This window comes from Tauraco erythrolophus, chromosome Z (assembly GCF_009769465.1).
Source record: "Tauraco erythrolophus isolate bTauEry1 chromosome Z, bTauEry1.pri, whole genome shotgun sequence".
Lineage (NCBI taxonomy): Eukaryota > Metazoa > Chordata > Aves > Musophagiformes > Musophagidae > Tauraco > Tauraco erythrolophus.
This window is the reverse complement of record NC_141496.1, coordinates 40,919,740-40,937,366: the sequence shown is the minus strand read 5'-3', so window position 1 is coordinate 40,937,366 and position 17,627 is coordinate 40,919,740. Positions and strand designations below refer to the sequence as shown.

The 17,627-nt window shown below is 39.4% G+C and overlaps 1 protein-coding gene across 1 annotated transcript in view; it reads left to right on the top strand.

Moving 5' to 3' along the window:
- Positions 1-17,190, top strand: part of ATG10 (autophagy related 10) — an 84,955-nt gene extending 67,765 nt beyond the window's left edge. Inside the window, exons 5-7 of the mRNA XM_086629846.1 lie at positions 16,052-16,149; positions 16,427-16,546; positions 17,082-17,190. Of these exons, the coding sequence (XP_086485972.1) occupies positions 16,052-16,149; positions 16,427-16,546; positions 17,082-17,190 (327 nt within the window). The remainder of the gene's footprint in view (positions 1-16,051; positions 16,150-16,426; positions 16,547-17,081) is intronic.
- Positions 17,191-17,627: the final 437 nt, after the last annotated feature.

The following is a 17,627-nucleotide window of genomic DNA, read 5'->3' as shown; positions in this document are numbered from 1 at the left end:
GCTTATAATGACATCAATTTAGCACACCTGGTAAGATCTGTGTGAGCTGGAAGTAGCTTAATTCTGCAATGACATGAAAATTAAGGAGTATTTATGGATTACTGTTGCATTTCAGAACTGTTGCCAACTGTGATTTTAGCTTCTTCTTACAAAGAGTCAGAAATGGAATTGCAGACATAGTGTGCCTGTCTCCTGAATAGTTTACTTGTAACTTGGTGAGTCTTTTGAGGATATCCTGAATTAGTTATTTTTCTCTACACATTCTACACAAAACAATGTCTCTTGACCTTTTTGGATTAATGGATGCTAGAAATGTACTCTTTACAAGAAGCTCAATTCCAAGCTTTGTAGCCTTTCCTGAACTGCAAGCAGAGCTTTCCTCAGTTGTCCCTCAATTGGATTTTCCTCTTCAGCTTCACTTAGATGGAATTCCAGCCTCGCATCTCCCGTATCACCACACTGGGTAACCTTCCGAGCTCCTCTGGCTGCCAGCTCTGGTGTTTTTCCTGACTGCATTGCTTTTTGAAAGTACTTATTAAGCCAGTTATATATCAGAGCAAATAAGAGATTTAGATGTTTGGAAAAGAGCAGAAGGAGAAAAAGACAGATATGTAAGACTGAGAGAAATTGCAAATACGATGAATGTAAGGATAACAGTAAGGGTCCTGGAGAGATTTCAGTTAATAGTGGAAAACAAAAACAAGACACATTCTCCAAAAACTCAGGCAAATGTATCCAACTAAAAGACAGTTACAGTAAATGGGAAGAAAAAAATCTAGACAAATGAGTGATGAAGTAAGTCATCGTGGTAATGGATGGCAGCAAGAGAGACACATATTTCTCCCACGTGTACTCTGATAAGTCAGCAGCAAAGTCCAGTGCAGTTTTAGATAAATACATAGTGGCATTTGTGTACAACAGCTCAAACATAATGGTTCTTCTTTGTGTGTTTGAACTGCAGATCCACCACATGAAAATCCAGGTGTAATATACCAGGAAGCATAGTTAAGTGGGCAGCAGTCCAAAAGTGCCATTGTCAGATGCTAAATGAGGAGGCAATTTGGAAAGGAAAAAGCCACAAGAATAGGAAGAAGGTTCAAAACCAAAGAACAGAGAGTAGAGAATAGAAATGAAACAAAGGGGAATAAATCTTCCTGATTATAAAGTTGAACATATTTTACTACATGGTTGCGCTTGATTTAGCAAGCAGGAATTTAAAAAATGAGGATAATGAAAGTTGAGTTAATCTGTAAAGGCTACATTTTACCTTTTATCATTTTGGAAATCTCTCCTAACATGAATGGGAGATGTGAAGCAGTAGAAGGTGACTATATGGTTATAGCCAGAACCTCTGTCTTCAGATTATATGGTATTAAGTCCTTGCTGTAGAAGATGGAAATGCAGAGGCCATAAGTACCTAGAAATATCAGATTTTCTCCTCTGATTTTTAGAAATCTGCTTTTCAAAATTATGGCCTGGTAATCATGAAGCTTTAAGAGCATAATAACTTCACCAGATACTGTATACGTACTTCCATATGGCATACAAAAGGAAAGCTGCTTTGAAAATTTTGATGTACGTGTAATGGCCAAAATTTCAAACAATAGTTGAACTATTAAAAATATAAATAAGAGAGATGCTCAGCTGTCTTAAGGATCCATGTTTACCTTATTCCAGCTGTAAGACAGCTGATTGTCTATGAAAAGTTGCTGAGATGACAGTCTTCAAGACTGAAGCCCTTTTTTGTTAGAATGGGTGTGAGATTGGCATTGGCAGTGCATGAGTTTTCATCCTAGTGTGGCTGGGTGCTGCAAACCTATTTTGAAGTACCTCCATCAAGGACCAAGACAGTAGCATTGTCTCAACACCCAATTGCGTTGTTGTTTTCTGCAGAGAGTGTGAGGTGGTACTGGATTGGTGATGTATACAGTCACCTATTAGAAGGTAAATGGAAATCTGTTTATTTCCCAGGCACTTTGCGAAATATTTTTAAGAACAGTGGAATATTTATTGAATTGAAAAAAAATGGATAAAGACACTAGAAATTTTTCATTCTTTCTTTGTCCTGATGGGTATTTATAAAAGCATCTATAAACTAGAATGACTTCAGCAAGAAGCATTCCCACCTCAGAATACCATGTAGGTCAACGGTGAAGTGCTCTCCTAGGAAGTCAAGAAATTTACTCTAAATCAAGCAGAAAAGAAAGTTGAATCTAGGTCTTTTGTGTCTCAGGTGAGTTCTCTACTTGCTTGCAGAGTAAATGGGAGGCATAACTGCCTTCTCGTCTTTCTTTTTGATATGTTTGTGCAAGACCTGCTTTGGTAGGCATGCTGCATGAATGCCAGCCCTGCACTGCTGTCACAGACGCACCCTGGGAGTCATACCAGGCTGTAGGCCATAAACTGATCATCTTTTCAAGATGTAGTTGTTTTTGAACATACCTGGTGACAGAAATGTGCTTTTTTTTTTTTCCCTGTGGGGAGAGACAACATTCTGAGAAACATGCATTTCTAGGGCTATGATGAAGCTGAGTAGTAGTTTTATGAATTTTAGATACAAGCCCTTGAACATATGCACCCAAATCCATTTTTGATTCTTGTCACTTGTGCAAGTCCATGTCTTAGTTATTTTTTTCCTGTCTGGAAGCAAACTAGCAAGCGAGTTTTAAAAGCTAATGAATGAACTTGGTCACAGTCAGTAGCAAGTATCACCAAAAATTTTGTTTTTAACAGTGTGATGTTGTCATTAAGCCTGACCTTCCCCTGAGAAAACAGTCATAAACACAATCAAGTATATGTGCTAAGGCCTAATCAATACTTAGTGACGATGGAATGTAAAATCAAACATCCAAGGATAGAAATCGAATTGCATTATTACAAGAAGCTCAACAGTTGAAAACCTGCCCAATAAAACAGGAATGAAAGCTTGGTGACTTGAAGGCCCTGCAGAAATAGTCTGAAAAACTAATCTGTGAGTCAGGACTCTGAGGGATTCTGGAAGTTACATAGCACGTGTCCATGCTTCCCTTTCCCTCCCACCCTTTATAACCAAAACTGTTCAGATGCAGTTACTTCTGTTACTGACATAGGACTTAGAATGTGTGCAGGGCACTACCCCCAGCCATGGGAGTGGACACGTTTCATGTCTGATACCTTGGTCCTGGATTTGCCAACAGCAAATCAGCATTTTGCTTGTTCAGTGCTTTGCTGTCACTCCAGAAAAAGGCATTCAAAGCTTTCTGATACTGACTGAAAATGCAACAGTTTGAGAGGACAGTGCAAATCTAAGCATCAGGATTAGATTAACTCGGATCTTGTACCAATCTGAAATTCTACTTCCGGAAGGGTGTAAAAACCTTCTGGATTCTTAGGAATGAGAAGTTTCCTGTGGTTGCATTTATTGCGTTATTCTGCCACTCTCTCTTCTCATAAAACCTCATTTTCACGATGCTCTCCTTCACGGCACTGCAGAACAGATAAACCGAACGGTATAACTTAAGAAAAGCAATCATTGCAGGTACACTTTCCTTCGAAGTTTATTTCTCCTTTGCTGTGTTCCTGCTGTTCTGTAACCTTGAATAAATTCTTAAATATGGGAGATCATTGTTGTCTGTGTGGTGGTCTATTAAAAGATCCTCCACGGTGCTTCAAGTCTTAGCTTAAAGGCTCACCTTAAAATAAAAAAGTGTGGACTGTTGGTACCAATGCTAGTCAAGTGAGGACTGAAGGTGATTCTGCTGATTTCTTTCTGCGTTGTTCAAGCATCTTCAGATGGAGACTATTCAAGTCTTTTTTGAGTTCTCATCTACAATAAATAATGCTGTTTCCACTTACTAATAGCACTTCTACTACAAAAAGGGATGAGTTAGCAACTCTATCCCACAAAGTACTGATCTTAAGTTTCAGAATCGTTAAGTGATAAGGAATTCTCCCGTGTCTGTTTTTTTTCTCAGCATTCATTTCTCAGTTTCATCCAAATGAGATGTTTTTCTTCTGTCATTTGATACTTAGCGGGTAGCTATAGTATTGTCTCTATTGTATGTCCATTCTGTCATATAAATGTAGTCAGCCAGACCTAAACTACCCAAGTAACAGCACAGAACTACACTATTTCTATATTAATCTAGAGTCTGCTCTTTTTCAATATCTAGTTAAGAATCTGGAAGTCGTATTCTTTCTAGTACTTCAGTAATCCTGTCCATTACATCACTTAATTTATAGCAGCATTAACAGAAAAATCAATAAACATTATTTCTAAAATGTCAAGGATGTTAATGGTGTGATTTAAAAAAGGAGAAAGATTCAAAACTCTGAACAGAATGCACTGATATAGTGTTGTAGAGGCACGTCTTGCTGAAACCGTGGTAGGGAGGATTTAAATCATTATGGCTCAGTCATCTTGAAAAATGTGTGTAGGTAGCTATTCTTAGACATACAAATCTTTCTTGCCATATTGTGGGATTTTGCTAAGTGGGAGAGGCTGTGTACAGTATATCTTAACAGAAGGTTGCTAAGATCGCTCTTAAATCATTTTGAGTCATATCAACAGTTGCTATGGATCCCCTGCTAATATTTTTGGAAAATTATTAGTACAACAACTTCCTGAGGAAAGGGAGTCTTACTGGTATAGATTGGAAAGCTGTTTCACAGGAAAAAAGTCTAAGAATGGGAAAGCTGGGTGGATATTTATTCCAACTAAAATCTTCTGTGATGTATGAAACTTCTGTGGTTTAAACCAAGGGGTAGTGTTGTACAAGCTAGTAAGTAGGCTTTATTTTAAAACTAAGTGTTAATTAGTAATGTATAGATGCCCTACAGTTTAATTATGCTTTTCCCAGTAAGACTTTATGGATGTAAACTTAGTACGACTAATTTCATAGGAGGAAAAAAAACAAATAGTGGACTAATACTAAATGATGTAGAGTGAATGCAGAGGCTTAATGGATAATTTACATGTAGAGATAAAAAGCAGGAGGAGGATCCTTGCCAATTTCTGGGGCACAATTCAGGACAGACTTTCAAGTCCTGGTACTATTGTTACTTGTGTTGATCAGTTATTCTTAAGTGAAGATTCAATAATATTTTCCACACAGATATGTAATTAATTGAACGAATTACGTTGTAATAGTATTGATTCTCTCAATTCTTTTCTACTTCTGTAGATAAACCGTTTCAGTGCTACACATTGCATTGGCAGATAATATATCTAGCAGTGGTTTTGCTTCCCAAGCAGATACTTTGTGAAAGAAGTTGCAATAGCAAGTTTTCTCTCTATTCTGGCTTTTCTCCTTGTAGGCTGAGGTGGGTTGCTCTTCTGTCTTCTCTTTGCCATGGCTACTACTAACAGTTCGCTACTGGAATTAAGCTGGTTACTGAACTTCCCTCTTATTGAATGTTTTTGTGAAAAATTCTAAAACACACAACATTGATTGTGTAATATGAAAGAAGTGGTTATCATGTATGACACATTTAGCTCCATTTGAGAGGAAACTTGTATCGGCACAAGGTGTTGAAAACTTTAGAACAGTTTCTCATTTTTCTGCAGCAAGGGCAGAAAAACAAAGCCTTTTCCAGTTTTGTTTTGTTTTGTTCTGTTTTATAAATAAAAAAAGCATTTTAAGTGCCATTTAAATGGAAGTTAGGTATCCATGCTAACAGAAGACAATTTATGCCTAAGCACCTGTGCTCTCAAGTTGTGGATGCAGATGGTATCAGCAGTTCAAAAAGATTTAGACAAATTCATGAGACCTCTTGTCCGTAAATGGATGCAAAATTGCCAGGCAGGAAGGTGTCCTCCATCATCCTTAATACAACAGATATGCTGCAGCAGTAGAAGGGGAGTGAACCACAGAAGGAGGCCAGACTTGTGTACTCCCAAACAGCCGTTCCGACTGCCGTGTTGTAGACAGGACGCAATGCTAGATGGACCATTGGTCCAACCTGGTCGGGTACTTCTGACATTTTTAAGGCATTCTGAGGTTCAAAAAACAAAATGAACCTCATCCAAGGAGACGAATTTACTTCATGTAGTCAGACTTATGTATGAAGCTGTGTACAGTCTCCAAGGCTCACAAAATCAGCTGAGAGCCCTTGATGTTGAAGGTCAACTGGAGTCCCATTTTGGCTCCTCTTTTTGTATATTGTATTTCTGACTGCATAGCAGCCTGATTCAAGAGTAAGGAGAGAGACCACCCAAAATCCATCTGCAGAGTGGGAGCTATGGCTCCTACAGAAGCAGTGGGTTCGAGCTTCCATAAGCTGTAGCTCTTCTGTGCTCTTCCAAAACACAAGAGAGCTTGACGTTTCAGTCCAGTGTTGACTGAGACTCTGATGCGATCACAGTATTTTCTAAACTCTGAATACCAGTTTCATCAAAGCGTTCAGCTACAGTCCTGAGACAGTCACTTTAGCCTTGCAGGAGGCAGTTTCAGTGTCCTTTTGCTGTTTCCTGTTGCTCACCTTTGTTGTGCCAGCGTTCACTGTTCTGGTGGTGGCTAATCCCTGTTCAAACCTCTGACTCCACCACGCTGCATATAGACATCCATAAGTAGCTTGGGCAAACTTGTGGCAGAACTGGCTTTTAGGTAGTACAAAGTTTGTAGCTTTTTATTGGGTCTATCATTAGGAGAATTACCGTGAGTGTTGACAGTCCTACCATGTCTGCGCAAGAACCTTGGATATTTGGTTTCAGTAGTGATTCAGAGTACTTGGTCCAGCAAATGTGATTTCAAATGGTAGGTAATATAAAGTGCTTTGACTGGAGAAGGGGAGCGCAGACATCTACCACTACAGGGAGGAATGAGGAACAAAGAAAGTCTTCGCTTGGCCTGAACTCAAAATGAGGGTTGAATCACACTTCCATGGACACGTCATTGCCTCTTTGTATTTGGTATAGTTAGTGTTCTGCTGCTTTGCTGCGGGAGGAATTTTCTTTTGGTTCATTAAGTTGTGGTAGTTGTCTGTTTTCTGACTGTTCCAGCTATCAGTCATACTACCTTCATGATAAAATGGTAAAGAGGAGATAGGAATATATGCCATCCCATTTGCTGGTTACAATACGTCGAACTCAAAAGTCTTACGAAATCTCTCTTCCCAGTATCTTTTTGTCCAGGAATTCCTAGGATTATAAAATGAACCCTTTTGGGGCACATTTATCAAATGCCAGTGTGGATTTTTTTTCTTAACTTACCAGTTTTTAATCAGAGTAGGAAATCTGTCTCCAGTATCTTTTCCGTACTTCCACAGCTTGTTGTATCTTTCAGTTTTGCACCTTAGATGAGTCTCTTAACTTAAGAACAGATTTTAAATAGTAATTAATTAAGACTATAAGCTACATAACTAAAATAGTGACAACTGAATTAATCTTATTTTGGCAAGCATGGAAGAAGAATCATCTGTTTATTTTCTTAAGAAAATGGCTGAGATGCCATTTCTTGACAATATAACTATGGTCCTGCCAATTTTAACTGTAAAGTTTTCTTAAAGAATCCTAAATGCAAGTTATATGCCTGTGAGAAGTTTAAACTTTAAAAACATAGTTTTGTGTGAGCGTCATCTAGTGCTTTGATTCCTCTTGTTCTTAAAATTAATAATTCAAAATTTACTCTCCATATATAAATATATAAATGTATAAATATATATAAATATAAAATATATAAATAAGTAAATATTTAAATATATAAAATATATTTATAAAAATATATGAATATCAGCAATATTGGCTATTCTTGATTAATGTTGTGCTTGTCCTGCATTAACTCTTAGAAATGCATTTCTAGGGTATTGTGTTAGCTATTCAGCAAAATTATAAGTTGAAAAAAAGGATCACCACCCCCTCAAAACAGTAAATATTCTTGAATCAGGCAGGTAAACTGATTTTGAGAGTGAAATATGAAATAGGTCTTGGCCATCTAGTTATTACATTTTGTATTCTGTAGTATCAAGTATTATAATAACCAGTTAGCTCTGCCCAAAAAGCGCATATGCACATCAGTTCTTACGGCAGTTGTCTTCATTGTCATCATTGTCCTAAGTTACAGAAATCACTATATGGAGAATATATTTATCTTTTGAATACGCGTAAATAGGAAGGGCCGAAAGATATAAAGTAAATTAAAGTTAAGCTTCTGATTTAAGCCTATTTCCATCTGCCACCCTTGAAAACACTTTACTTCTGTCAAACCAATTTTGTCTCTGACTTTCTGACTTGCACTGTGCGTTGCACAAGAGAAGGAAAGCTGCCTTCAGAGATCGTGGATAGAGGTGTTGTTCCTGCTTTAGATGCACCCTAATAATCCTAATAGTTTTAAAAATGGAAAAGCAAGATTTATGTTTTTGTGGCATCGAACTGTAGACATACTCAGCTGTCACATTCAGCAGAAGCTGCAGCTGTCAACGTAAGTAGCAATAAGTTGACAATATAGAATTGATGTGTGTGTGTGTGTGGAGCATGGTCAAAGCTCTGTCCAAAGGAAAAGACCGTTTTATTGCAAGCTGTAGTCAAGAGGCAGTGTTCAGGCTGTGATCAGGCAGGCTTAATGGCATTAGCAGGGTTTTAAGACGTCTTTTACCAAAAGAGCATTTTGTGCCATGAAGTGTTTGTTTCTTCAGAAACTGGCCGTGATGGATTTGAAACAGCAGGTGCCAAGTGGTAGGTGTGGTTCATCCCACAGAAGCTCTGCGTTGTGTCCTCATGTGTTTGTGTTGTAGGATCTGCCAAAGCAACTCCATTTTCCTCAGAAAAACTTAGCCGCTTGATTAATTGCCTCTGCAGCTTTGACTTCATATTTGATGAAAGAATAGGATCCAGCTTAGTTGGCTGTGTGGGGTTGGTAGCAGTATTAATAAAAACTTGTCACTAAAGTTACTTGGTATGTCTTTTGGAATACACAGGGAGCAGATACATTAAATCATAAGGGCGATTGCCACTGCTTGTCTGCAAAGAAGAACTTGAGCGTAAATCAAAATCCCTCTGCAGCTTTCTTCTCCAAAAAGAGGTTCAGTAATCACAGAAATTTGCTTTTTTGGTCTAGCTTGCACTTCTTTGTCTCATCAGGGTCTCTTCAAGTTTTCCCTTGCTCAGTACCATTGCAGATTTATTTTGATTATCTAAGAAAATGCAGGAGAACAGCGGTAGTTGCACTTTCATAGTCGTTCTTCAGCACCTGTTACAGACAGAAGTAGGTTGTTTCATCTTCAACGGGCTTAGCAGTGGGAGTACTTCACTGGGTTTTACAGCAAAGTTACAGAAACTTTCCTCAGTTATGTCAGTAGGATGACTTGGCTTCTGCTTGTAAATTGAAATCAAGGTGACTATAAATATGTCACCTGTCCCAGCTAATAAATTGTATCCCATGTCCACTAGGATAAATGACTCTTTTGGTGCTGTTTACTTTTTTTTTAGGCTTTTTTGGAGTTGGTGGCTATTACAGCAAGCACGTTTCTTTCAACAGCCATTTTGCCCTCTCTGCAATTTTTTAAAATTATAATTTCTCTGTAAGCAATACTAATCCTATTACTAAAACATTATTTTTGTGAAATGGTTGCATTAATAGAAATGTTGCGACCTATGTCAGTAGGACGGAGAAGCCCTATACGATTAGTACCCTAACAACAGCTTTATTACTATGATCTATACCTTCTATCAGGATGATAAAAGTTCCCTGTGTAATTACAGTTCCTTAATGTTGCATCTGCAACATAGCGATTCCATAGTAATAGAGTTTCTGTCATAGTAATTACATTATTAGAGGAAAATCTTCTGTGAGGAGAAGGGGAGAAAAAAGTTTGGAACGTTTTTCTTGTGACAGCTGTTGCTGTCCGGTTGCCTTTGCAAGCACCGTTACTGATCCCTGTAAACACAATGTGCATAAACTCATCTGGCTTCAGTGATCAGGCTTAAAGTCTCCCTAGCCCTCATTCACGAAAACATTAACTCATTTTTTACACCCAAACCTGAGCACGTGTAATTTAGGCATAAAGTAATCCCTTTAACCTCAAGTTCGGCACCGTTTAAGTTCCACACGTGCACAGTTGCTGTTCTGGTTGTGGGACACACAGTCAATCCAAAGAACAAAATTTTATTGCTTTTTTTCTGAATTAGTAGAGTTAGATTATATACATTCATGTATATAAAAATAAGGAAGGAAAAAAAAGATAGGCTGTGAATTCCAGAACGCAAAATACTTACCGTATCATAATCTCGTGTGAAGGATTTTTACTGAAAAATAGGTATTTGTTTCAGTAAATGTGGTCAAAAATTGGTGCAAAGGGAAAAGCATGCAACTTCTGTATTCGTTGCATCACTACTTCCATCTCTCTAAATGGAGGAGATGATGGAGGACATGTTTTATTAATCCTGCCTTCTTTTTCTGACCTGGTGACCAGGATTGTGAACACTGCTGGGAAAATATCTGAAAAGAATTGGTCCTGGCTGTGGTGCTTGGCGGCAGTATCCTGCACGAAAGTTTTGACACCTCTCCATGAATTTATTTTTGCAAAGCAACATCATGCAAACTGGATCGAAGAAGAGGCAGTTTCAGTCACAAATTCCTTGCACTATCGTAAATGGAGAGACCATAAATGTTATGATGGATGCTCGAAGGCAGTTTAATGTAGCACTGGAGAAAATAGAAGCCATTACTACTGGAAGAGCTCCAGTTATGACAGAGAAAATAAACGATGCTGTTACAAGAGATGTACTGACAACAAAATACCTGCTGGCTGGGGGAGAGAAGAGCAGAGCACAGTACAGATACCTACAGGCAATTGCCCCTTACCTGAAGTAATGTTTATTTTTAATATAAACCTGACATGCATAGTATTTCCTATACGCACTGCTTGATGAAATGACATAATCCAATCTGACGGAAGTTTTAGACTTAACTGTGCTCATTGTTAGGAACTACCCAATCTTTGCCACTGTTCAGATTCACGTCTTAACATTTTGTTGTGCTATAGGCACTGTGCAGGAGAGGGGGTGGAGTTAGTTTTTTACATCTTAATTCTTGATGACCCTGTGAGGGACAGTCTAGTTTCATTAGTAAATGGTGACAGGACAGGTGAAGGACAGTTGATCAAGCCTTCACATCCCTGATGGACTTTTTGGGAAGAGGCCTTCTTACACCACGTCGGAAAAAACTGCTGCTCAACTGAAATGCTTTTCAGTCCTCTGGGAGTCGATAGCATTCATTTTTAGTTGTTGTTGATGAGGGGTTGGGCACACTGTCTGACATAAACCTCAATGAAAGAGGTTTAAGCTCACTAGTTTAGCCTCACAACCGAGGCAGCTCATCAGCTGTGCATGGATGGTTATAGTTGAGCAGCTAGAGGATAGAGAGCTGCTGTGATGCCAGTGCTCAATCACATTCAATCTTGTGTATCCTTCCTAAACAAAACTTACATTCAATTTCAAACTACCCAGTGAAACATTTCTCATCTTTCTCTTGCATGGTTTTGTATGGGAGGAGTACAGAAGTGGGTACAGAGCATCCTTACAAATCTTTCTTGAAGTAAAGAGGTCTTCGTACACAAAAGAAATGAAGCAACATTTTGAGCTTTCCGATTCACTGGAGCTAGTCGCGGCATGTAAAAATTTTATTTCCCATGGAAGTTGGCTCAGACTTAGAGGGATGTGGAGATGTATGATGAACTATAGAGTATGATGCTGAACAGCGTTATCATAGAATCATAGCATCACAGAATGGTTTGGGTTGGAAGGGACCTTAAAAGACCTTATGAATCAGCCTCATAGATAGATAGATGCAAGATCATAGATAGATACAATAAAATAATGCTGTTGATTTCAGATAAACTGTGTGTCAGTGTATTACTGTCCAGAAGAGTTGTGGGCAACCCACGGATGGGTTCTTGCTGTACAATTCCAGTGAGTAATTGTGAGAATGAACTTGAAACTTTCACACATTACTTTCTAAAATGTGTTGCTACATGACTGATTGGAAAAAGATTAATTGTAAACTAAAAGTGGGCAGACTTTTTTATACTATTTAAAGTGTAGGGGTTTTGTTTTGGTTTGTTTTTTTTCATGAAGTCCCAGTAGGACTTTATATTTTTCATGTAACTGGCTCATGGATGAGGCTAGCTGAAGGCTAGTATTGCTACCCTAATATTTTGCTCAGGATACATTTCACTGCACATAGAATATCATCATTCTACCAGATGACTGCAGCAGGTAGTAAATATGCTCATGAAGCTGATGCAGCACAAACTTCATTCTTTCTCGCACTTTTGACTGTGTTTGAGAAGGACGTGGGATTCATTGTAGTGCAGACACACAGCCCTCTCTCGGGGCATGCCGTGAGCAGCTGAAGCACGGGTTTCCTGCTCTTCCTGGCTTCAGAGCTGACCTACAGGACTGTCCCCTACGGCGACAAGATAAACCACCATCTTCAGTTCTGGACTCATCTGCAGTGACTGCCAGCGAGGGCACTAATTAACAGCACTTTGTGCGAAACCTGACAATTGCACATACAGCCATTGTGCAGTAATGAGTTCTGGCTACCGCCAGCCCAGGCCCAGTCTGAACTGGTGACCTGGCAATGAAAAGTCTCTGTAGCCCATTACCAATTCTGAAACCATTCAGGGCTTTGATAACCCTTATATTTTTATTGGCAGCTGTCCGGTACTTCCTCCTCAGAGCTGCTATGTCAGTGATTTAACCTTGAGTATATATTAAAGCCGCATGGGGATGCCATTATGTACAGGATTTGGAATTTAGGATTTGACTGAGTCAGATCTGATGCTTTCTGAGTGTTTTCCCTGATGCTCAACAGCTCTTCTTCCCTGTCTCAGCCTTTTCCCTTTTTAGAGGTTCCTGCTTAATGGGTTTTGGCTCAGGATTTCTTTTAATTTCTTGTTCTTTTGTGTTTTTCCTATCGGTGTGTGACATGTTCCTATCTTTCAGGTTTTGAATAAACAACATGGCATTCTTGCAGTTTCATGCCTTTTGTTTAGGGTAAGAAAGATACACACAGCAAGCTTATTAAAATATTCCTACTTTGGACACAGCTGTTTTGTGTGATATCATACCTGTGGACTTTCGGTGCTGAAGGACCTGTGTAATAATGAACTTCAGTTTCCTGAATTAGAGGTAAACAAATAAGTGACAGTGCTCAGTTTTCAAAAACACCCTGCTAAATGGAAACCAAAGCAATTCTTTCTGAATGTGCAGACATGCAGCCTTAGTGCACGTGCCGTTCTCAGAACCCAGTGAAGGAGTAGCATGAGTTGCCATTCAAAATTCTGTGGATTATAGTAAGATTTACACCACCTTGGCACAGCTGTTGCTTCAGGCTGTGTATGAAACAACCCTTGGTAATTAGAAGAACAAGGAGACAAGCTAGGAAGAGGACTTCACTGACAAAGTGTCCTCACAGCCTTTATATCAACCCAGAAGCTGATGTCTGGGTTGTGTAGCGAAAGCCTCTCCCTTTACATCTGCTGGATCTGTGGGGGAAGAAAGAACCTTTCCACCTGTTCAAGAAGAATGGAGAAGAGATTACAGGGAATTCGGAGTGTTCACAGATTTTACCTCTATCACATGCTCGTAAGTCACAGATTGATGCCAGAGGTGGTGGGACCAAGGATGCTACCCTTTTGAAAAACTGAGTAGCAATAAACTCTGCTTTTTCACACAGATATCTAATTGTCAGAGTTTGGGGATTTTTTCAGTGTCACTCTGTCATGTTGTGAGAAGAGGAAGGACTAAAAGGAAAAAGATGTCGAATTAGAGTTAATAAGCTGTTGAAAAACTCAAGTGTGGCCTCCATTTGTCACTCACTGGTGGTTTTCTGAAGCAAGAAGTGCAGGATACAATCAAATACCAGGAGATGGGATGGTTGGGAATGACTTCAGGCTGAATATTCAGTTTGGGGAACCATCTTTATGCCTTCTTCAGAATGCTAAGTCATCTAAAGCCCAGATTATCTTCACTGTTCTTTTTGGGAGGATGTGCTACCTCTTTATGCTCTTTCTTTGTGTAAGGGAGTTGGCTGAAACTGCTGCTCAATCTACTTTTTTTTTTTTCTTTGCTTAATCCTTTTGTAAATATTGTTAACTATTTAACTATCTTTTTTTTTGCTATCTTTGAGGAATACCGTTGACACAATCTATATACTTTATGGAATCATTTCGAGACCTAAGCTGATTTAAGCTAGCAGATAATAAAAGATTTTTAATTCAAACCACCACTTTTTCTCACAATGGTAAAGAGCATCAGTTCACTTTTACCAACAGCAGATGGTAGCATTCTTGGGCAAGTTATCTGTTCATATTACAATGTAAAACAAAGCTTTGTGAAGACTATTTTTTGTGCATTCTGAAGCTTCTGAAAGTTTTTTAAAGTTCTCTTAAACACAAAATGTTTGATCCTGATGAGTACATTTTCAGCATAAGGACCAAGCGTATTTCAGCTGTAAGAGAACCTGCTTAATAATATAGAACTTATCCTATTTGCTAAATATGACAGGCCAGGATTCGTTTTTGTTTCTAGGCAAGGGGTTGAAGAAAGAGTTTTTACTGTGCAGCAGGAAAACTTGACTCTGTGAGCATCTTCCCTTCAGTGCAGGCAGTTTACTACCAGCTAAGATAAAACGTTATCGCAGGACTATGGGAAGCTGGCTACAACTATATCAGCTTGGACAAGGGCAATCTGTGTCAGAGCATAAATTTAGTGTTCCTTTGCCATCGAGAAACAGAGCCACCACAAGAAGCACATGTAAGGAAAAGGGTCTTCACTGGGGTAAAACACTCATCATGTTAATCCTCGTAGTCAGTCTCTGCTGTGGCTCTGGTGAAAAGCATAGCGCAGTGGACCAGGCTGACACGGCTGAACGGGGAGTGCTGTGCAGAGGTGGTGATACTGCTGTTTTCTCCATCGTGGTCCAAGCCTGCTTCTCCCCACCCCGCCACCTTGCGTTGTGTGCTTCTCGACTCTGGCAGAGCCCGGGGCTTAGCGACATCCAAGCACAGTCCGTGCTCGGCTGTAAACGGGCTATTGTGGCTTTCATATTTGGCATCTTTCTTGTCCGGAATCCCTTTCTAGCCATTCCCTGCTGTGCTGTTATGCCCAGGATAACAGGGTTTATTTATTTTGGTGCAGAAGTAGTAGTGGTGACCTCAGAAGTATTAAAGGAAAATAATTTCCCTAGGGCATGGTGCGTGAGACAGTCAGATATGCTGATCTCGTGGTATCACCCATGTGAGAGCCGATGAGATCACTGTTATGGCTTTGCACTGAGTGCAAGCTTGAATAAGTCAGAGCGTGTATTCTGTTTGCGTGCCGGCTGGAGATGAAAGTGAAAGCTTTATGGAGCACTGGATAGGGTTTTCAGCAGCACTGTGTGCAGCGTGAAGTTGTAGAGAACAGACAGAGTCTTATCATGTTGTAGGGAGTGTGTCTGACTGCAAACTTAACTGTCACTAAATGATTTTATTTTTTTTCTCAGGACAGTTTTGACTGGGCTTCTTGAAGATCAACCATTTTAGGACATTTTTTCTGTAAAATAGCCTAAAATGAGGATATGTCACCCAGTGGAAGTTAAGGCCACCTTGAGGGCTCTTCCTTCTTGCTTCCCCTCACAGGCTCCAATTTAAACTGTGTTTACTTCCCAGCACCAGTTTGAGAAAATACAAGGATAGAGGGTCAAGGTTATTAAAGAGTTTTTCCATGGCACAGATTTGTGTGATGTACTACAAATACTACAGTTGGTGAGATGCTTGTTTACACAGTAGCTTTCCCTACTTGCATTCAGGTAATGGTGATAACAGGAACTTGAGTTACTGTTGAAAACCATTACATTTTAAATAAAACAGTGGCATAGCCTGGTTAGTGGTCCTGTTTTCCTTTAAGATAGGAGAATATTGTCTCAGATATTCATCACTGACTATCAGTAGAAGAGCAATGCGGGTTAGATCCTGAAATGAGAAAAGTTGCATCAAGGATTAATTGGCTCCTGCTTTGTCTTTTCCAAATGCAAATGGTATTTTTTCAGTTTTCTTCTTGCATAATAAACCAACTGATATTCTCTCTTAGGAGCACCCCTTACTTGGGCAGCCGTTTTTCGTTCTGCACCCCTGCCGAACTAATGAATTCATGTCTTCTGTACTGACCAGTTCACAGAAGCAGGACAGGTGAGAAACAGTACTGTGCCTTGCAAGGCTTTATGCAATGCAGATAAAGTAAATCAGCCAGGAGGTGGAAATGGTCAAAACAACTTCCTTGGTATAAATGGAATAAGATTCTGGATTGTCACCTAAGGGCTGAAAGTTAAAATACATGTGGTATAGATAAAGTGAAAGAATAGCCCCATCTGAACGTATTTTATGACTGTCAAGTGCATCTGCAATTCTGAAAAAGTTGGGATAATGTGTTTATGGTGCTTTTTTGTTGCTTTTTTTTTTCCCCTAGACACACAAATTACATTATATTGTGGCTCAGTACTGTAGGCCCAGTTGTGGGTCTGAATCTGCCCCTGAGTTACGCAAAACTAGCACCTGAGCAGAATACAAATGCTGATTCAGTTGAAAGGTAAGAGAAAATGAAATCAACTTTTTTCTCTCCCATCCTTCTATGAAATTAAAAAGATCAGATGGATAGCTGGCAAAAACATTATCTTCTCCTTTGGAGCTCTTGGTTCAGTTCATTTAGGACTCACCTTTCGATATTTTGCTTACATGGCTGCCTTATTACCTTACTTTGTAATGAAAATGTATGCTGAGAGATGCGCTTGACACATTGCTGACACCTTACATGATTGTCAGAATGTTCCTGATGTCCTGGGGTCTTTCTCAAGTGTGTAAAAGCATTTTATGGTGCTTTCTCTGGCACATGGTTGGTGGTGTGATGTAGAATAACTCTGCTACAATGATTTTAATTTCATCTCTTCTTTTTTTTCTGTTTGGTATCTCCTCTTAAGACCTCTGAGCTGAAGGACAGATGATGATTAGTTGTAGTAAAGCTACTGCAGACTTTCCTAAGGATGAACTCAAACAAAAGAATCTTTCCTGACTGGTAAGCACTGCAGCGTGGAAAGATGACTCTTCATGACTGTCTCTTCGGCAAGAACTCGCATGGTTACACCGGAAGACCTAAGAGTTGGCTACAGTTGTGACAACATGTCTCAGGCACCACCAAGAGACCTGAACTCCCTTGTGATTGCATTGACCCCTTGAGGTTGCTCATTTCCTACCTTTGTTTTACTGTGGTTGTTGCCTTAGTAGCACTGCATGCAAATGCAGAAGCCTGTGGTTCCTTGATACAGACTTGAGATGCTGGGTTTGGGTCTACTAGACTTATCTGCTAGAAATCACATCTCTAGAAAATTTGCATCACCTGTGAGGACATGTAAATCAAAATACTTGTAGGGTATGGCTTAAGCTTGTGGCAATCCGTGTATGGGTTGAGACAACTACGCCTAGGGACCACTTTCTCCACCACAGCCTGATGCGTGGACCATGCTTGTGTTCCACACCCACAGAGAATATCCCAATCTAACAACTTAATAATACTTTGCTGAGAATATTTTGTGTATGTCGTGCTTCAGGGAACAGACAGTATCAGGATTGTAGACAGAGTATTCACAGTCCTGAGGGAACTGGCAGATAAAGTT